The 22,887-nt window shown below is 40.0% G+C and overlaps 1 protein-coding gene across 1 annotated transcript in view; it reads left to right on the top strand.

Annotated features, from left to right (window-relative positions):
- The first annotated feature begins 4,045 nt into the window (after positions 1-4,045).
- Positions 4,046-22,887, top strand: part of LOC306991757 (solute carrier family 2, facilitated glucose transporter member 4-like) — a 32,058-nt gene continuing 13,216 nt past the window's right edge. Inside the window, exons 1-4 of the mRNA XM_079599899.1 lie at positions 4,046-4,284; positions 11,089-11,184; positions 19,302-19,462; positions 22,514-22,638. Coding sequence (XP_079456025.1) covers positions 4,252-4,284; positions 11,089-11,184; positions 19,302-19,462; positions 22,514-22,638 — 415 coding nt within the window. The 5' untranslated portion in view covers positions 4,046-4,251. The remainder of the gene's footprint in view (positions 4,285-11,088; positions 11,185-19,301; positions 19,463-22,513; positions 22,639-22,887) is intronic.

A 22,887-nucleotide genomic window follows, 5' to 3' on the forward strand; every position in this document is an offset into this window, starting at 1 on the left:
CCAGGTACACAGCGGCCTGCTCGGGAACGGTCTCCGGAACAACAGCAGGCTGCACGGGCACGGCCTCCGGGAAGACAGCGACCTGCTCGGGCACGGCCTCTGGGTCTTTGGGGAGGCTGGAGGTCCTCCTCCTCCTCCTCCTTTTCTGATGGCGAGTAGGCAGCTCCGGGCGGGACAGGAAAAACAGTGAAGGGAGCTCTGGGTCGAGCATCACTGGTCCGGGATGGAGGAGAGACTGAGGCGTGGAGTGGTGCTGGAAGTCGCCTCTAGTACCACCTCCCTGCGGCCTCCACGGGTCCCAGAGAACTTGGCCAGGCGGGTTCCCTCAAATGAGTGTCCGTGCCTGATGGAAGTGGGCTCGGGGGAATTGACCGCCATGGTCTCCTCAGTGATCCGAGCCCATAACTCAAAACACTGAAAAATGTTCATACGAGGCGGAACCTCTCCAGCTTGCGAGTTCCCCCTCTGCTGCCTCCTCTCTGACCTTGTGGTTGAGGAAAACCCACAAAAATCCATACTGCTGGATCTTGTTGTGACGGAGTCCTTCTGTCACGAACACACACAGGAACAGGTAGATCCAATAGCAGTGTTTATTTAAAGGGTAATCCGTACTCACAATCAGTCCAGGCAAGGGTCGAAATCCAAAAGGCAATCCAAAGAACATAAGACATACACGATCAACAGGAACGGAAGTGTGGGGACAATATACAAGGACTCCGTGACAAACACTGAAACCGGCAGGGTATACATACACAAGTGCAAACAAGGTGACGAGAAACAGCTGAAGGAAATGAACAATCAGTGACAGACAGGATTATGGGAAATGTAGTGAAAATGCCTAGACACCGTGAAAACTGAGACCTTTAGTGTTAAACCCAGGGAACCACCAGACACTGTGACACAAATTGTTTTCTTCCAGAAAGCAAATTTTACAAATTTAATATACAATACAGTAGGCTACATGTTAAGAATTATTTTAAACATTTTTATTATTATTATTATTATGTAAATCTTATGACAGGATTCCCTAGAGTCATTGGAGCAATAGACTGCACACTATAGGTCGGAGAACATGAGGCAGATTATGTTAATAGGAAGTCCTTTCACAGCCTTAATGTTCAGGTAGGCATACATGTGAGATGACTATTTTCTGTGGGATGAATCTTTAAATTAATAGTAACATTAACAGATATAACAATGACTAAACATTTCATCTGCAGATGAATTATGATCACAAGTTTGAATGCCAAATGGCCTGGCTCAGTGCATGTTTCCGTTGTGTCAGCGCTTTGAGGAAAGCAAGTTAAATTTGGTACAGTACAAAACACTGTTAATTTAAATTGGGACAGCAAAACAACAATAACCCCCTATCATGACCCTCAGACAGGGCCACAGAACCGCTTCAATGTGGCCCTCAGTAAAACCAGAGTGAAGTTAGAGATGACCTTTTGCATCCTAAAGGCACGTTTCAACTGTCTTCGACACTTAAGAGTTACCAGAGAGGGCATCACAGATAGTGGCTGCATGTGCCATTCTGCACAATATAGACATAATTAGAAAGGAGTGAGAACCACCACAAAGCGTCTCCCCGATGAAACGGACCTGATCACACTTGACCACCCAGCTGGTGCAGATGTAGATGCAATCACCATACAATATTACACTTAATAAAAGCACATTGAAACTGCAGATAGGTCTCAAACTGTTTTATTGGTTTTGTGGGATGGGAGGGAGAAAGAGAGCAAGAGAAAGTTGCATGAATACATATTCATGCTAAAGTGTTACTTGTTTAAATAAGTTCACACACTGAGATCAGTTTAATCCAGCTGTTTGATCTCCAATTTAGGGAGTCTGTTTCCACCTGAAACATAATTCCACCACAAACATGATTATTACAAGATTTCTGGAGGCTAATCAAATCACAAAAGTTCCTTGACTGGACTGTAATTTATGTCAAGGGTTTTAAATCCTTAACTTGTTCACATTTCTTCTGCCTATTAAGGTAGAGGCTTCGGTTTCTGGGCAGGTTGTGAAAAATCCTACAATAAAAGAGATGTGTAAGGGCCAGTCCCTTTTTTATGCCACACATTCAAATGTTTTCCATAATAAAAAGCCCAGTGCATTCACCTCAGCAACTGTTTCAGAACACAGACAGAGTGTATTCATAATTTCCTCCACCCTAATAAATAAAATATAAAGCATAACTGTTGTAAAGTATGTTTCTGGTGTTCTGTCTGCTGCATACTGACCTCTGTGTGGGAGACTGTGTGCATGTGTGCTGGCTTCAAAAGGGACACTGAATTTACCTCTACTGCAGAACATACAGTCAGCCATATTTAAAACTTTAAAGTCCTAATGAAATCAAAATTGACCATATTTACTTTGTTTGCCTTAACTAATATAAGTTCACAGGGTAATGTGAACTTATATTAGTTCATATATTAATTGTTATTAATTAAATATGTAAGTGTGTATTAATTCCATAATACCTTATTTTATTAACTAATAGTGTTAATTAATTTGTTAATTACCACAATGAGCCAAAGCCTTATATGTCAACTTCCAGATAATACAGGTAAACTAATATGCATTAATACATTATTAATTACAGCATTAGTAGTGTGTCAATTACTACAATGTTTTTGGAAACCAGTGTTTAATAAACAGCTTTTAGAAACTCTAGTGATGGTCATTAATGATTAATTAATCATTAGCTAACAATCATTATGTTGTGACTTTACTTATTGAGGCACGTCATTATTAACTCATCATCTAGTAATTGTAGTAATTGACACACTACTAATGCTGTAATTAATAATGTATGAATGCATATTAGGCTCATTGTAGTAATTAACACATTAATGAACACTATTAGTTAATAAAATAAGTGATTATGGAATTAATCCACAATTACATATTTAATTAATAACAATTCATATATGAACTAATATATTAACCAGACAGACTCTTCATTAGGTGGTCTACTATTTGCACTGGATCTGCATTAGCAGACCCTGTGTCTGTCTTTAAGAGATCTGGTTTCACTGGGTTCAGTGAGAAAGGCACACATGACTCTGGCTGGGGCCCTTCAGCTGACAGGTATCAGATTCAACCGCTCTTTCTTCGGCAGGAATATCAGCGGATCAAGAAGAGATGGTGTTCGATAGGAGCAAGATGAAAGAGAGAGAGAGAGAGAGAGAGAGAAAGTACAGGCGTGAGGAATGTTAAACTACCACCAGGGGTGTGTGGTGGGTGGTAATAAGGGCTCTTAAATTGAGTGAACGACATCAGACATTTTTCCATTGCGTCGGTTACTTATTCGGTGTCAGACTCTAACCCCCAGCCTCACAAATCTGTGCTTAAATAAAAAACCACCTCAAGATGTAAGTGGTATAGTCCACAACTTAGGAGCACCTGTTGCCTGGGGAGGATTCTTTTCATGTGACATGGGAATGAGTTGGTGGGGAGGGGCTTATAGGCAGAGTTTGTGACCCCTTAGGCATGTGTTCCAAAATAGTAAGGGATCTATGAGCTAAGAAAAGCTGAACAATAGAGACTAGGTCAGCCCAGTTAACCATTCTTGGTCAATATTGTTGGGTTTTAAACCATCAAGGTGGGCATCTGGACTCTCTTGACCCATATAATCATGTGGTGGAAACTGAACTAAAGAAGTGAATCTTGGAAATTCTCAAACCAAATGCTCAATTAATACTTGAATTCATAAGCAAGGATACATGGAATGTCCTACAGTTTATGCATGATTAAACTTTACAGTAATCAGTCTCAGTTCTGCACAAAATGTAGAGATCCCACCCTCTCTCTCTCAAACTTCATGTGAGACATGCTAATGTTTCAATGACACATAAGGTCAAGACAATTTGTACAGTGACAAACCAACCTTGTAGGACTGTAGCTAATGGAAACAGCCTAGTCAGTGTAGCTACTCTTCACATAGATCTAAACCCCTCCCCTCTGGCCCAAACTTCTAAAAACATGTGGGTGGAGAGTGTGCGAGAATGTATTCTGTGCCCTCTTCTTCAAACCTCACAGAGGAAATTAGACACTGGAGAAACACACAAGCCTTGATCCAAATTTTGGACTTTTTTTGTATAGTTCTTGTCTCTCACATGTGTGTGTGTGTGTGTGTGTTTTAAAGGACAATTAAATTTACAAATCAGTGCTTTGGAATAATACTGCTTGCAAAGGACTGTGAGACAGGACCAAAACTTTGAGTCTCGCACACCCAGAGTCATGCCGGCTGGGTTTCAACAGTTGGGAGGAGAGGTAATGACAATTACAATTATGCATGCAAGATAATGTGAGCTACCATACAGTGTGATGATGTTGATAGTTTAATTTGGATCTTTAAAATAAAAAAATGTTAAACAATTTTATATTATATTTGTATTTGATTTAAAAACCTAATATAATACATTATGAGAATGTGCCCATGTACTGATTTAATGTTACACTCACACTCAGACGTGAAGCCTTCCGTTGGTTTTGGTAAGATTGTCACTGGATATTGCGATCCAGTGAGAGTGTGAGATAGCAATAAAGTCAACATTGCAGTTAGATGTATGTAAATAGCACATGTTTCAAGGTCAAATCTTTGTTTTAAAATGACTCAGAGATACTCAGTTAAAGCATTTCTGTCTCACAGTGGATCTTAAATGATAAAGTGTAACTAACACTTTAATACTTGAATACTTCTGTATCTTAGTGCTTGTTGGTGCCATGCTTTGTGATATGCTGACAGTAATCACAACACTAATGCCACTATTGCCAACCTATTATGCCAGTATATCTGAGGTACTCATTTTAATGTTTTGTTAAAGAAGTATTCTCCTAAACTGGAAAAATGCTTCTGTCCAAGGGTTCAGACATACTGCCTCTCTTGACATTTGACGTTTCCGTGTATCATTACAAAACACAACATAGCCAAACCTCAACACAGATTGGTCATGCCAGGGAGCAAACACATGAAACAAGTTAGTGCAAAAATCTTAATATTATATCATAGTTTGATTTAAACATTTTTGACAATTGTGTCATATACCATGAAAATTTATATTTTAGCAACAAATGTTTTAAATTTAATTTCTATTGAATATATAATTTATTTACTGTACATTTGTATATGGTATGACGAGTTAACAGAATGTAACTACATGAAAGTAATTAAAGTTCCCATTCAGTCAGTCACGTTCGATATTACGTCGGACTGACGTCATAGGGTCTCGCCTGGGAGCCCAATCACGGTTGTGATTGTGAAACAACGATCGCTCATTCCATTCACCTGACAGCTCACGTTCCTGGGAGAATGGCGACTCCAGGTGGTCCAGCTGATTTGAACCTTAGGCACGGAAGCACTGGCACACAGCTGGCCCCGAGGCCTACGCAAATATGTGTTGACCCCAGTGAGCCTTCTCGGACAGACACTGTGCATGGTCAGGGTTGACAAGGAGAATGGTTGGGAATTAAGTTCCGAAGCACTCTTCCATGGGGTAGGAACAGGAGCTGACTGTCCCCAGAGTAAGACCATGTCCCTTCCTTCCCGTTCGGTATGGAGGATTCCCTTGGGCTTACCTGGGGCGCTGGGTAGGTTATAACATTTATGAGAGCAGTTGCCAGTAGGGCACGTGGCCGCTTGCCAGCATCTGCATCTCCAACACTTGTAACACAGTTCAGTGGCTGTGGCGTTTTCCATAGGGACCCCATGACGTCAGTCCGGCGTAAAATAAAAAACGTGACTGACTGAATGGGGATCGTCTAGGTTACTGATGTAACCTCGTTCCCTGATGTTAGATATGTTACGTCCCCCCTGCAACAGCCCTGAACCACCCCTGTCTCAAGTAAATACATGAATGAAGTGAGTGTAACGATTCTAGCTCAAATAAAGGGAATATAATTTTAATAACTGATCACGAATATGATCAGGAATCGCATACAGAGATTAAATTACCCATAAAGGGAATACGTTGCCCATCTGTATGGACAATTAAATACAAAGGATTATAATCAATGATCCATACAGGTAGGCAAAAATAGATCAATTGTATATATTAATAATCAATCATAACGAATTATAATTAAGTATATATATACAAATTGTCTAGAATAGATCAATTCTCAGGATAACCCCTAATGGAATTAATTTGTTATCGAATAATCGGTTCGTCTGGCGAACTGATCACACAACCTTTTATCAACTCTCAAGAAAACCTATCCTTTTATAGAATCTCACGGAAAGGCTATCTTTCTGGCCATGAAAAATAACTTTCCTGTTCTTATAAAAATACAAATTTAATGTATTCAACAAATGTAAAGCTTGTAGCTTAGATCGAACATTTAAGAGACTTCGAGATATGAGCATTTAGACTGTTCCAATAAATGAGTATAATGTATTTAATAAATTAAACTACAAAAACATGTGACTACAGTTAAACACGGAATATATGTATATACAACAAGATAGTAATGAATAAACGAAAGAGGAAGAAATAAGAAAGAGTTAACCTTTGAGAGACAACAATGAATACAAATTTCCCTGAGCAGGAGCAAACAGTCTTTAACGCATTAAAAGCTTGTGGAAGCTAAATACTTGCATATTGTGGTTCTTTGTATGGCTGAGGAAAAAGAGACGTGTGTGTGCCAGTCCTTCGGAGCTGAACGCGTTCTCTCCGGTTTCCGGAGCGAGCGGGTCGCGGGAAGTTTGAAGGTCCTTTGAAAGTGAAGTTGCTTTTGAAGAAGAAAGGTTGTAGACGAGTGTCGGAAGAATAGCAGGAAACTGAGCGGAAGTGGATAACTGAGCGCAGAATAACTGAAGCTCATCCTTGTTCACGCCTCCTTTTGCTTGAACGACCAATCACCTTCGAAGACCCGAGAGTGGTAAACCTCGGATAAACAGAGAGATTAATATTATGAAGAGCTGTCTTATCGATCAAAAGTTCAGTATGGTGTACCACAAGGCTCAGTACTAGGCTCAGGACTAGGCTCAGGCTCAGGACCGTTGCTATTCACTCTGTACATGCTACCCTTAGAAGATATCATTAGGAAGCATGGCATTAGTTTTCACTGTTATGCTGAAGATACTCAGCTCTATATTTCTTTACGCCCTGATGAAACTTATCGATCCAGAATCGAGCCCGTGACCTTGGCGTTGCAGGCGCCGGCGCTCTACTGTTTGAGCTAAAAGGAAGCTTACCTATCGACCGAAAACGTGGTGCCCATGTGCGCGCCGTCTGTGTTTTCGCGGGTTTACGTTTTTGAGGTTTGCGCAGAGAAAACAGATAATAATTTGCATCTTCAAGCCTATTTCGGGGAGTGCGTTCTCGAGACACCAGGCACTTTTTATGTGGATGCGCGGCCGGAGCGTGTTGGGGGTTTTCTGTTGGAACGGTGTTGTGTTGGCGGCCCCTGAGTTAATGACTAATGATCTTCGCAACTTCACTGTTACGCTAATTTCTATTATCACTGTAAAGCTGCTTTGAAACAATCCATACTGTTAAAAGCACTATATAAATTAGGGTGACTTGACTTGACTATGCTTGGCCAAAGATATGTGTTTTTAGTCTAGATTTGAACTGACAGAGTGGCAATGTTAGGCAGATTGTTCCAAAGTTTTAGTGCTAAATAGGAAAAGGATCTACCGCCAGCAGTCGATTTTGATATCCTAGGTATTACCAACTGGCCGGAATTTTGAGATCACAATAGACGTGACTATAATGCGTTAAGTATTCAAGTACAGCTCAAGTACTGGGGAGCTAAACCATTTAGTACTTTATCTGCAGCCAATACTCATTCTGAAAGAAAGTCCGCAAATTCTTTGATTAAAGTCTGTATGTGACCCTGGTGGCCTGTTTACAGTAGCCAGCACAAACGTTGAACGGGATTTATCACTTACGCTACATAACATTACAGAAAGCACCATCACTTCAAATTAATTATATTTGAAACTAGATTTCTGAGTAATACTGAAGAGATTGCTATAAATTACTGCAACACCTCTCCCTTTTCCTTTTAAACAAGAATCTTGCGGGGTGGACTCATTTAAAGCAATGTAATTGTCAGGTTTTACTCAAGTTTCTGTCAAACACATTACATCTAGGTTATGGTCTGTAATCATATCATTAACAAAAAGGTGCTTTTGAAGAAAGGGATAGAATATATTTAGCAACCCGAACTTTATCATTTGTTCATGCATTATATTTGTTTTTTATTTGTTGAACATCAATCAAATTTTTACTCTTAAATGGGTTTGGGAGTTTTTGTATTTCCTAATTCGGGGAACAGACACAGTCTCTATATGATGATATCTAGGTGAAAGAGTCTCTATGTGATGGGATTGATCTGACCTCAGTGATGTGAGACAGCTAGCAGATGGTCGGTTAAGCCAGTCTGTCTGCTTCCTGACCTGAGCCCCAGATTGTCATGTTTGAGCTCTAAGACTATGTGCCAAATTACTAGAGCGAAGAGCAGCACCATCCCAGGAGGGATGAATACCGTCTCATTTCGGTCAGGTCTGCCCCAAAAACGTTTCCAATTGTCTATGAATTCTATATTATTTTGCAGACACCACTTAGACAACCAGCCATTGAGTGATGACAATCTGCTAACTATCTCATAACTCCTGCGAACAGGAAGGGGGCCAAAGCAAATTACAGTGCCTGACATCGTACTTGCGAGATCACACACCTCTTTAACGTTAATTTTAGTGATCTTCTAAAGTGATCTTTAGTGATCATTAGTGCCATTAGCCAGCACTTTTAAATTTGCTTTGATGTCAGGCACATATCACACGTTCTGTGTAATAGAATCTCCAATACCTAGGGCACATTCAGTGGGGAGTGGGGAGAACAGGTTTAATGTTGTAATCGGAACGGAAGAGCAGCGTTTTGTCCCGCGACTACACCGTCTCACAGTCACCCATTTGCCCTGCTGCACAGGCTCTACTTCAGCCGGAACCGAACAATGTACAGAGTTCACTAAGTTAGTCGCATGCAAAGCAGTATCTAAAGCCCTTACACTCTTAATATCCTCAATTAAAGTTTGGATGCGCGTCTCTAGTTCTGAAATCTTCTCCGTCAGCATGACTGTCTCCTTATGGAGGACCAAACCTGCAGAAATTAATAAATGAATAAATAAACAAATAAATATGTGAAGAAATGTAAATAAAAATAATTGACTATTTATACTTTTATTTCCTTATTTATGTATAATTATATATTTTTCCACATTTATTTATGTTTTCATTTATTTATTTATTTATATCTACATTTATTTATTTATGCATTTATATATTTATGCATTTATTTATTTATACATTTATTGCTCTGTATGCTAATGAGGGGGGCGTGTTTTACCTCAGGTATAGCAATCGAGCTCAGAGTTGCAGTGCTAAAGCTTTGAGGCCACAGTGACACCTTGTGGGTGTGACCAAACAATACACAAGAAGTTTGTGGACGTGACTTTAGAGGTCACGCAGGAAATAAATTACTTAGAGATGGGCAATATGGCCAAAACTTATATCACGGTTTATGTCCTTTAATATCACCCTAACTGTATGTAGCTATATAGGTTTGCCATACATAGGCCAACTCTTTTTTCTGGACATGGCCGTAAAACATCAGCAGGTCGGGATTTCTAAAATGTCTGAGCACACATGAACAGAATCCGCTGATAACAGACACTTTGACACAGAAGCGCGTCAAATTATCCACTATTAACCACATTTATGCCATGCATTGTAGATCCGTACACAGGAGCTAACTGCATTTTTATTATATCTTCCAAAAACAATTTTGACAGCAAAAAACTTTTCCATAAAGAGGTGACATTTCCGCTATAAATTGATTTCCTGGGGCATTTAAAAAAAACGTATTAAATAGGCTATATGCATCAACATGTAGCATGTTAGTTCTTAAGTTTAACTGATCAATTCAGTTAATAAGGCAAAGTAAGGCACTAAGCGTGCGAGAGAGAAAAAAAAAGAAAAAAAAGACGTCAGGCAGGAATGGCGTATTAACAGGCTAGCGAATTACTAGCGTGTTGTGCAGGCTAGCAAAATTACTAGCGTGTTCTGCTAGTTATAACGATTTAGATAGAAGCTAGCGATGTCAGATTAATGTGTGATGATGAGTAAGATATAATTAGCAATATAAACAACACAGAATGATAGTAAATAAAGATTCAAAACAGAAAGCAGTACGGAGCTAACAGACGCAAACCAGCAGCAGGCAGACAGAAGCAATCGATTCAGGCAGGAGCTTCTACAAGAACCAATCTGCTGCCATAGACTAAAGAGCAGAAGAAGAAGAAGAAAAATATTAACAGAGACAATAGGTGCCTACGCACATTCAGTGATTGGCTACTAATAATGCATATTAAGTGTTACACAATAAATACAGCATTTGTTTAGAGAAATGTGTTGTACACTCCTGTACACTTATGTCAGCAGATATAAACAAGAGAGGAGTCAGCTCTGTCCTGTGCTTCTGTCAGTCAGTGAAAAGACAGGTGTGTGGCCCATTCTGCTAATGCTGAACCACAAAGACATGGGAACAGACTGAACCATTTTACCCCAAACACGTGACAGAACAGATCAAATCAGTATAGGGCTTAATTTTAAAGTAGTAATTCTTAATTGAATATGAAGGTATTAGTGTAATCAGATAGATATCTGGCTTTTCACCTCTCCAATGTTGAACATATTGTAGTGAAGACATTTCGTTATGTACAGGTTGAGGCCATCATATCATGTCCTTGATAGCCATCCAGGCAATAATATATCAATTTATATCTCTCACGTATAGTTATCTATAATCTTTTAGAAACATGAATTTAGATTTTATCCCAATATATAAATCTAGAATTGCAATATTTAACAACATAGAAAACAAATATTTAAATTTTGAGTGAAGATGACAGTAATGCTGTATACCTTCCTTTGATGTTTGAATAACTTTGCTTTATTTTGATTATACTTTGAACACCAATGTGCTGAGATTACATGAAAATATTCCTGCTTCAACAGACTTATGATACTGTGATTATAGGCTAAACATTGTGTGTTTTGGTTTCCTGCAGAGAATAACTGGAACCCTCGCACTGTCAGTGTTCACCGCTGTACTGGGTTCCTTTCAGTTTGGCTATAACATTGGAGTCATCAACGCTCCACAGAAGGTAATATTGCATCCATATGAAAATCAGTTACTCATACATATTTAAGACATAATTATTATCACCGTATTGTTAAAACCACCATTTGAAACAGCAGGATAATAATGATGTCCAAAGAATTACATTCATAAAGAGTGACTAAACACAGTCCAGCTCTTCTGTATTATATTACATATTACAGTTTTTTTCGATTGCTAAACGACAGTGAGCACAACTGGAGCTACATGTGCAAAACTCTAACAGTCTACTACCAACAGTCACCTGAGCTAAACCGTTCACATCACCTGCAAAACTCACTCCAAGCAACACAACTCTTAACACATGGCTCAAAACAGGCTCAGTGCAGCCAAACACTATGCAGAACCCTCACTGAGATAACACACACTGTCACTCAGAACACACTGAAGAGTAAAAACACTAGCATCAAACACCAATACAGAAAATACAAACTTTTCATCTTTACAGTTTGAACAATTTCAGTGACTTCATACAAAGTAATATTTTCTTCAAAGAAAAGAGTGACATTCTTTCACATGATTTACAGTAATTACATTTTTAGAACATAATTCTTTAAGGTAAATGAAAATGAGCAGTTTGCTTCAATAGTGTAGTAATTTACGGAATTACAGTAATGAGAAAAAAAAGGTAGAAACTAAAAGTACATACTGTCATTCGAACAAATAATTGAGGGGCTAATCATGCCTCTCTCTAGCATCAGGCCACAGGTTTTCATCAACATCATCTAATGTTCTCACTTGCCATACACCTGGGGAAGAACCTTCTGGAGTGCCTTATCCATCCCTGGCAGTCCTCTGGACTCGTCTCCTCACATCCGGCACGCATGGCTTCCAAAAGAGACATTTGGTCATGTGGGTGGTGACCAAACACTTTCCACCAGAGAAAAACTCCTCTATTGGGTTGAGGAAGGGTGAATATGCAGGCAGGTACAAAACCATAAATCTGCGATGTGCTGCAAACCAATCTTTGACAGCTGCAGAGTGGTGAAAAGCAACGTTATCGCAAACTGTGACAAAAACTTGGGGGTTTCTTACTGGCTCCCCCTGTTCTGCTGTGTATGTAACCTCAGACGTCTTACCTGGACATATTGGTATCTTTGCTCTTTTACCCGTTCACTGTTTCTCTCGAACGGTACAGTGTATAACTGTTACATTGTAACTTGGTGTTTCTGTAGGACTCGAGCAATAGTTGTTGTGCTGATAGAATAAAAATGTTCAAATATCTCATTATCAGCCAGCACTCTATCTTGAATCTCCCGCAGTTTTACGTATTGCATTGTCGACAACAACCATGTCAACAATAGCATTTTCCTGCGCATCTGGAAATATTTTTCCTCTTCCTCCTGTTGGGGCCAGCCTTTGGGTCCTGTTGTATATTATATAATAAAAATATATTTTACAGTCAAACTTACTGTAATATATATCTCTGTAAATATTCTATAATTGCAATACAAAATATATTCCTGTAATGTTCTCATTTACTGTAAGGATGTAAATCTCACCTGTTTCAGCTGAAGTTGCCATCAGCAGTGTTTGAAAGGCACAAGGCTGAAATCTATTCTGTTTTGAATGTGTGGTTCACAGTTTTGACAGTAGTGTGTTAGCATTTGAACAAAGTGCTGTAAATCCACAGTGTTGTGCAGGTTGTGGTTAAAGTCATGTGAAAAGTGTGTAGAGTTTTGAAAACTGTGTTCAAGCAATGAAAAACGAACTAGAGTTTGGTCCACATGAACTGCTGCTGTGCAGACTGTAGTTAGAGTTTTGCACATGTTGCTCCAGTTGTGCTCACTGTAGTTTAGCAATCGAAAAAAAACTGTATAATATTCAGCAATTGTCATTTCAAGTGCATCTCACTCTCATTTTTTCCCCACAAAATGCAATAGGATTGAATCTTTTTTAAATATGAATTTATATACACATATATATGCAAAAACGAATGACTAACAAGATACACCTATAAATAATCAAGACGATAAAGGAACCACATGACTGGGGCTGTTAGGGATAGGGAAATTAAGCCTCATAAAGCACTTAGACTTTTCTCTCTCTGTGTGTGTGTGTGTGTGTGTGTGTGTGTGTGTGTGTGTGTGTGTGTGTGTGTGTGTGTGTGTGTGTGTGTGTGTGTGTGTGTGTGTGTGTGTTAAATTTCTCCCTCTGATAAATCAATCTACCCATTAAAGTGTGAAATAATGTAATTTACTATCATGATGTAATAGAAGAATAATGTACACATATATGACTAACAGAGTTGCATATGGCAAGTATTTTGACTGAAATTATGTGTATTCTTCATATTACTTCATATTTACCTAATTACGCAAAGCGTTTTGCTCACGTGATTGGACAGAAAGTGAGGCTTTGTTTTTCATTGATCACGTGACTGTGAAAACAATACACGCCTTGATAAGGGACTTCACTGGAGCTTCAGTGTCATACCTAACATTATAGGGCCTGTACCATGATGGTAGTTGAACAAACTCAGGGTTACAGGATTAGTTTTGAGTTGACAAAACCAAACCAATCCAATCCAATCCAATCCAATCCAATCCAATCAGGTTTTGTTAGTACCATAATGTTGATCATCAACTTTCTCTTTCATGGCTTTGACCCTGACTTCATAAATAACCATGGAATGTGTGCAAATGTAAGTGTGACATCAGTAGCGAACAGCCAATCCCATACCTTGAAACATACAAAACTGTGATTCACTTCTCGCAAGAGAGTCAGCGTGATTTAAATGTTCTCTTCTATCGAAGATTGGTGAGATTGAAGAATATTAAGTACATACATGCATTTGCACAGCAAGAATACAAAATCTAATATGTTAGATCAAGGGAAAGCTGTGAAATTAGTTTATATAGTTTATGATAATATGAGACTTGAACATGCAAGCTCACATGTAGGGATTTTTAAAGCTTTATCCATTGATTCTAAAGCCTTTACATGTGATTTGTATATATAGTATATACATTGAAACTAAATGTGTTATATTAATTAATGTGTAATGGATTTTCTAGTGAAAAATAAATATAGATTATGTAAATAAATAAATAAATATGTCAGTAAATTTAATTTGTAGTACCGGTACTTAGTATGAAATAAATAGTATGAAATAAATGTACTTTAAATACATTTTGGCTTTGTTTTTTTCACTAGGGTTAAGTAAAGATGATATAAATAATATAAAAATCTAATAACTATAATAAATAATCATTTCTAAAAGATCTGTTACTAAATAGTGACCTTTAATTTGGAGCAAGAGATAATGGGGGATTGATTTTATCAGAAATGTCAGTTTGCTCACAGCTGATTGGTCCAGTTTCTTTCAGTTTGCCCCGGAGCAGGTTAGCTGTGGAGTGTAAGTTACTATAGCAATGAACACTGCCAAAAGCTGAGCCACTTTCATGGTGCCTAAAACCTAGGGTTGGCACAAACTAAACTGAAACAAACTGTCTAGCTAAACTGGCTTTATGGTACAGGCCCCTGATCAAATGAGGGGAACAGGTAACCACATGACACAATAACAGGAAACATGACTATGATAAACTTCAAAATAAAATAAAAACATGAAAAGAAGAACATAATCAAAACCATGAACAGATGTGACAATAGTAATTCAAATGTTTATGATAATCAAAACTAAATCAAAACTTTTAACATTTTAAAATTCTTACTGACTCCAAACTTTTGAACTTACAGAATACACATATGACCCGGAGGGGGGCTGCATATGGAAAAACACTGGGGTGTCCATACCGCAGGGTGGAATGTTTCAACCCCAGGGGTGGTAAGGTGGCTTGCCAAGGGAAAGACACATGCTCAGAGAGGCTTACAGTGGAAATACCCAGAGGGGGAACCATGCACATGGCGGCACCTAGCCAATCGTAAAAGCTGCCGGTGGCATAACTCTGGCGTTGACGTCAACAGTGCTGGAGGAACTCAGGGCTTTTCGGGGAGGCTCACCTGAGGAGAATATCGCACGTATCCACTCGGTGGAGTGGAATGGCGAGCAAGCGAAAAGACACCTGAGCGGGTCCTAGTACCGGCTGGTTGAAGCTAGTACATGAGAGGACGCTGACCCAACACAGCGAATGTGTTGGGTGTCACCCAGCCTGCAGCTCTGCAGATGTCTGTTAGCGAGGCATCATGCTCTAGAGCCCAAGAGGAAGCCACACTCCGGGTGGAGTGGGCCTTCACACCAAGGGGGCATGGTTGACCCTGCTGCTGGTATGCCAAAGCAATGACGTCCACTATCAGTGAGACAACCTTTGCTTGGAGAGAGCCTTTCCCTTCAACTTCCCACCATAACAGACAAAAAGCTCCTGAAACACTGCGTTCTGTCTACGTAAGCACGAAGGGCGCGTACTGGACAGAGCAGTGCCAAGGCTGGGTCTGCCTCCTCCAGGGTCAGCGCTTGCAGGTTCACCAGCTGGTCTCGAAAGGGAGTGGTGGGAACCTTGGGCACATATCCAGGCCACATTTTTCAACGGAAAATGCCTGCAAGTCCTCTGCCCTCTTAATGGAGGCCAATGCAACCAGGAGTGCTGTTTTAATTGACAGGAACTGATTGCAGAGGCTCAAAGGGAGCACTCTGCAGGACAGTTAAAACCACTGAGAGGTCCCAAGAGGGAACGAGAGTCTCCTTGCTCCTCTCAGGAACCTGATGACCAGGTCGTGCTTTCCCACGGACTTACCTTTGATTGCGCTGTGATGGGCTGCGATAGCGGCAACATACACCTTCAGGGTGGAGGAAGGAAAGCATGACACTGATCGGGCAATTTCTGGGGTCTGCTTGGCGAGAAGAGCACGAGTTGACGAAGGTTCCACTTCAACGTGTAGGCATGTCTCGTGGACGATGTTCTAGCGGAAAGTGATGGTAGCCACAAGGAGCCACTCCAGGAGCCACATGTGGAGGTTCCAAAGATCGGGCCGAGGGTGCCATAGGGTGCCCCGTCCCTGAGAAAGGAGGTCCTTCCTCAGAGGAATTGGCCAGGGAGGTGCTGTCGCGAGGAGTACAAGTTCGTAGAACCAGGTTGGGGTGGGTCAATGAGGCGCAACCAAAATTACCTGCTCCTCGTCCTCCCTGATCTTGCATAGGGTCCGTGCAAGAAGGCTCACTGGGGGAAACACATACTTGCGGAGGCCCCGCAGCCAGCTGTGCACTAGTGCCTCCGTGCCAAGCGTGCCCTCGGTCAGGGAATAAAACAGGTTGCAGTGGGACGAGTCGTGAGAGGCAAACAGATCGATCTGTGCATCCCCGAACTGATCCCAAATCAGCTGAACCGTCTGGGGATGGAGTTGACATTCTCCAGAGAGAGGCTGAAGCCGTGAGAGCTCGCCGGCTGCACAGTTCAGGTCTCCCGGGATATAAATGGCTCAAAGCGACCTCAGATGCTTCTGACTCCATAGGAGGAGCTGGCGGGTGAGTTGCGACAAACGGCGGGAGTGTAGAGTAGACCACCCTGTCGGTTGATGTACGCTACTGTCGCGGTATTGTCTGATCGGACTAGTAAGTGTTTGTTCTTGAGCAACGCATGGAAGCGGTGCAGAGCGAGATGTACTGCCAGAAACCCGAGGCAATTGACATGCCAAAAGCGCTGGGGTCCTGTCCAGGAGCCCGCGGCAGCATGTCCATTGCACATGGCGAGTAGCTCGTCTCGGAGAGTGAATAGAGATGATCTCAGAATGGCTTGTGGAGTGAAGAATGCTCTTGGCTCCTTAGATACCACGAGGTATCTAAGGAGCCAAGAGCATCCTTAGATACCCACGAGGTAAGGCGGAGTTACGGTATGTAAATTCCACAGACCCATGGCATTTCTTTGCCATTGGCTCGTTTTTAAATTCTCGAAGATGATAGGCCTTCTAAGGGAAACCCAATTCGTTGTCACTGACGTAACTCGTAGTGACTACGAAAGGGAACCCAAGTTTCCATGCTCCTATTCTTTTTGCCCATAAATGACTAAAAGTAATCTATAAGTAATTATACTCTCCAGGAACAACTCAAATAATTGCAGGGGCCTTGCCTCTGATGATTCAGCCCAGTGTTTTTCTTCAAAATACAATACTAGGCATGTGCGTATCACTAATCGCATTCACATATATTTATTAAGAAATATATTTGTCATCAGGGTGAAAAGTGAAGCACACTGTAGCGTATATGCCTCGGACTCTGGGTCCGTATGAATTAACTCAAATGATCCATAGGGAATTTTAATAACTAATCATGAATATGATTAATATTTTGCATATTACAGTTACATTAAATTATCGAAATTGAAAATGTATAGATTATATGAATATATGAATAATCGATCACAACGTCTTATAATTCCTCATTCATATATCAATAATCTTATTTAATTTCGATTATGAGATAACCTTTAAGGGAAATTCATGTAATGATCAAATAGGTGTTTGTCCTGCAAAAACCATCAAAGATCACCCATCAACCTCTCAGTAAAGCTATCCCTCCTCATAAACTCCAAGGAACATTAACTTCCGGCCGGGAACATTAATTTTCCGGTGTTTATAAAATTAAAACTACTTAATGTAGTAAATATTGAGCGCGGTAGCTCTTGGATCTACCTCATTGACGTTTGTATTTTTATGATCGTTAAACAGTCACCAGTCATTTATAATATATGGTTTTAATAAATGCACAACTACAGAATAAGGACTACACATACTGATTACACGTTATATGTCTATGTACATTTACTTACAGTTAACAAACAAGACAAAACGGGTAACAGATGAGAGGGAGAGAGAGAGAGAGATAAAGTTCTGAGGGAGTGCGCGCGCCGGAGCACGCGCTGAGATTGTAGAGAGAGAAAGAGAAAGTAAATCACGAATGATCATAGGAATAGCAAAATCACAGACCTTTGAGAGAGCCAACAAAATGCATCGAACCTTAAAACATTAAAAACTCGTTAGAGTGGATACTTGCAAAAGGATCGTTGTGTGAGTGTGGCTGAGACCAGCCTGCGTGTGCTCGCGGAGCAGAGTGCGCGTTCTCGTGCTGAGGCGCGTTCTCTCGTGAAGCCTCGGAGCAGGGCGCGTGCTTGTTGCCAGAGCAAGCTGTTCGCGGGAGTTTTGAAGACGGGGCCTCTTTTGGAAGGGAAGTTGCTGAAGGAAAAATTCACGCTAAATTCGTTCACTCTTAGGTGAAGGCGAACCAAGGAGAATTTGAAAAAGAAACAAAAGAACTTAGATAAAGAAAATAAAAGGAGACGGACTCCTGAGAGGAGTCGATCGCGGACTGTTCACATGACGAGGTCGGGTAGCAAGAGCAGGAAGCAGGAAGAGCGTTTGGCTTTTAAGGAATGTAAGGATAACACCTTCTCCTGGCGGATTGTCCAATCACCTTCAGTGAACTGGGAGCGGGAGACTTTCTTTGTCTTGTCAGAAGACCCCAGTCTGTGTAATTTATGACAGAGCTCCGGGACTAGTCATTTCTATGACTGGAAAGAATTCATATCGAAATAATCATACCATTGCAGTCTATTATCAAGATTCAACTCCGTTAGGTCTCAAGATTTAAAATGATATGAAACACATCGGGTTACGGTTACAGGAATACAACGTTTGATTATTATACATTAGTATAGACATTTAAAGTTTGATTGATGTTACACTAGGACATGTATATGCTTTCCTATGGTTTAGAAACACATCTTAACACAAAAAGGAATATTTATTACATTTTAAGAGTGACTATGGTAGCAACCCCTTTTCTCTGTGTGAAGACACGTGGGTGTCTTGGTGTGTGTGTGCTTCTTTGGGAAAGGAATGTTTGGTGTCATATTACGTGTGTTGAAGTGTGTGTGAATGGGAGAAAGAGACAGCTCTCTTGTCTGTTCAGACAACGAATGAAGTGTATTAGAGAATCACGATTCATTAATTTGAAAAGCAGCTGTCATTGTCAATGTTGCTACAACACACAAAACATAAAATGCTTTTACATCGAAATTTTAATATGACATGGGTCTATTTTCACTTTTGAAGAATTACTAATTTACTAATTACTAATTGAAGAGATTACTAATGTCTCATCATGTCATTCTCCTCTTGTCTTCTCTCTTTTCTGCATCCCTCTGACCTCAGATCATTGAGCAGGATTTTAACTCAACATGGACGGAAAGGTACTCAGAACCAATCCCTCCACAAACACTGACATCTCTGTGGTCACTCTCTGTGGCCATCTTCTCCATTGGGGGCATGGTGTCCTCCTTCTCTGTGGGAATCATCTCAGAGTTTTTTGGCAGGTAAGTCAGATATCCTTATTATCCTTATATATATACTAAATATAACTGAATATAACAAATAGTGTGGACTGCAGAATTACAGTAGGCCCCCCTACCCCAAATAAAAATGTCACTAGCCCAAGTCAATACATAAATATTTGAATTTGTGCTAATGTCTGAATAAATTCAAATAAATAGTAGTAGTAGTATTTTTACCAAGGACAGTTTTGAGAATGATTTGAGAATTTGAGTGTTGAAATATCCTGTTCACATAGCAGCTTACAATAACGTCTCATATACTGTCTATATGAACGTGTAACGGGATCTATCAACTGTAATAAGTAAATCAAACTAAATTCTTATCACATTTCAAACAACAAAAGTTTAGGCGCAAGTTCACAAGTCACGCGCGGACCACAAAACTCACAGAGACAGCTCTTGTGGAAGACAGTGACTGGATCTAAAACTTTCAGATGATCACACCGATTATATCCAATTAACGATTAACCTTTGTAAATTACCGAACCCACGTTCACCAAAAAGAGTGGCTCTCTTTCACGCTATATGAAAACTAGCTGTCCAGTCCGGTTCCGTTCACACAGGGCTTTCCAGAACATGCGATTGTGAGTCCTGAAAATGTATGGGTCTGAAATATGTTTTTATAATGCTGTTGTCACCATTGTAAACACAGCAGAAAAGAAAGAGAGAGTAAATAAACCAGAAGCCTGAGCCAATATGAAGCATATCATCAATTGGAATAGTTTACAAGTCCCCCTGTAATCAATAAATGTATGTCTTAAAACACATCTTTGATCACAAAAATTACATATGTAAATGTTTTTCCTGAGAAAAAAAAAATCATGCCTTAAAATAGCTTGAATACAACTTTCAACACCCTTGCTTCATTTAGTATACACGGATCAATGAATGTGTTAATTATGCTAATGTTATCTTTGTTATCAAACAGCTTATAATGTTTTGCTACTGTTACACAAACCATTTTCCCATTCGCATCTCAGAGTCAGGCAGCTGCTTTATAACAATCATCAGAAACATAAGTGGAGAAAGGCATATAGTTCATCATAACATCCTAATATACATCATACACCTGCTATATTGTTAAATCAACCCGTTTTTTCATAACCTCCCCTGCTAGTTCGCTGTGAATGACATGCTAAAGTCCGCTGGCATATTGACGTGAATGATTAAAAGGTAGTTTGTGACGTCAGAAGCACAAGACATGGTTTGTCTTAAAGATACAATATGTAATTTTTTTTCATTGCTAGGGGTCACTAACCTCTTACAATAACATAGGCATAGGTCGATGACGCAGTGTTAAGCTGAATGATGGCACTTGCTGTCATGCGGAGGGATCTAATAATGTTTATGGATGAGTGAAAACATTCATGTTTTTATCATTACTGTGGTATGAAGCAGGTCACGATTAAGAGACAGATATCAGCACCACACGCAAGTCCCGCGGATATAAAGTAATAAGGACAGCGCTATTTCACTTGGTCTAACGTTACACTATCATAATAAACAGCATTTGAGTGTGTTGAAATGTATAATGTGGTGCATTTGTGTTAGTTTGTTTGCTATATGAGACTATAGCATTAAGCTAGATCAACATTAGAATAACATATTCTAACATTTCATCATGTTGAGCTATATTACATTGATTTGTTTTATGTACATTTGCTCACCTGTCTAATAATAAAGTAACATTTGAGTGGCGTCTCTGTCAAGTCGTGACTCGTGAAGCTCTGTCAAGTCCAAGTTAGTCGCGGACGTGGAGCTCTCGGCATCTCGAAAACGCCACACCGATATTGATCCTCATTTTAGTTCTCCTTTTTTATCCACGTCTGTCACTATGGTTATGGCAGTGCGAACGGAAACCAGGGATAACGCGGATATTGCGTCATTGGCAGGCAAAAAAAATGTCCGGGACAGCCAATATTTAAAATTGGAATTTTTCTGAAATAAAAAATCTTTGGAGACTTTTGGGATATTGTAAGTACACAACTGCAGGAAATATATCACACTGTGCAAGTGATTTTTGGATATTTTATTCCCTGAGATAGGGAACGAGTCTTGTGTAGCTATACACAGTGGGGTCAAACTAATTTCCTCAGATTTATTGAAGCTTAAAAATGTAAAGCGCATTGCAGCTGCACAGCTAGCACAATGAGACTGGCTCACTCATTGGCTGTGCTGCAGCAACTGCACATCCAATGGCGAAGGCGCCTCCAACGGATGCGCCAATCAGCTAACAGCGCCCCGACCTGAGACCGCCCTGGCGATTGATGTATGACACCACCGATGTGTTGACACAGAGACCCGCTGTCGCGGAAGTTGAGAAAATCTGCTAAAATGGTGAATTTTGGCTCATTTTATACACTCTGCCAAGCCCTGTTGGCGGGCTCTGACGTATGTCTGCGCGCTGTTAGCTGATTGGCACATACGTTGGAGGCGCCTTCGCCATTGGATGTGCAGGTGCTGCATTATATGCAGCATTATATGAGTGAGCCAGTCTCACTGTGCTACAGTAGCTGTGCAGCTGCAATGCGCTTTACATTTTTAATTTTCAATAAATCTGAGGAAATGAGTTTCCCCCCACTGCGTATAACTTCGCAATACAAACGTTCGAAAGGGAACTTGATTTTCCCCAGAGGGGGACTTTAAGAAAGGGCTGGTCCAAGTTTATTTAAGTTCTTGTTTAAAGTTTTATTTTATTTTATTTAAAGTACTCTTGCTAAAATGCAACCTGGTTAAAGAGTTGTGAGATAGGCATTCAGATCTCAAGTTATGTTACAACAGCTGTCTAGGTAATGGTGACCTGCCCTTTAGGTTTCATGGTCAGAAAAGGCCACGGTATTTTCCTGTGTCATTGATTTTGGCTGGGGTGCATGTGGCACACCTGTTCTAGTCTACACAATGCAATAGAGAATATAATGTCAGCAGAAGGAGTGTGATAAAAATGTGAATGTGATCAAAATCAAATGTCTTAGTTGTATTACATAAAAAATGTTCCTTTAAAAAAAATGTTATGTTCCTTCTTTATTGCGCTAGGAGGAAAGCAATGCTTATCAATAATGTCCTTGCATTTATTGGTGGAGGCCTGATGGGGATGTCCAAGATCAGCCGGTCATTTGAAATGATGATTTTAGGACGCTTTGCCATTGGGACATATTGTGGTAAGTTGTACTTTTTTTCTTACACATTGCTTAGAAGATATCTAAGGTATTTAAACTAAAAGTACATTAAAGCAGTTTTTACAGTATGAAATTACAGTAGGCTAAATGTTTAATCTTAAAGGGTCATGAAACCCCAAATATTTTTTTTGAGATGTGAACAGATATGTACAGACTGCACATTGTTGAAAACACTAAAGGTAAACACTCATTAAGTTTATTCAGTGGAAATTAGTTATTTTTGCATTTTAG

Source organism: Phoxinus phoxinus, assembly GCF_949152265.1.
Source record: "Phoxinus phoxinus genome assembly, chromosome: 2".
NCBI classification, from domain to species: Eukaryota; Metazoa; Chordata; class Actinopteri; order Cypriniformes; family Leuciscidae; genus Phoxinus; species Phoxinus phoxinus.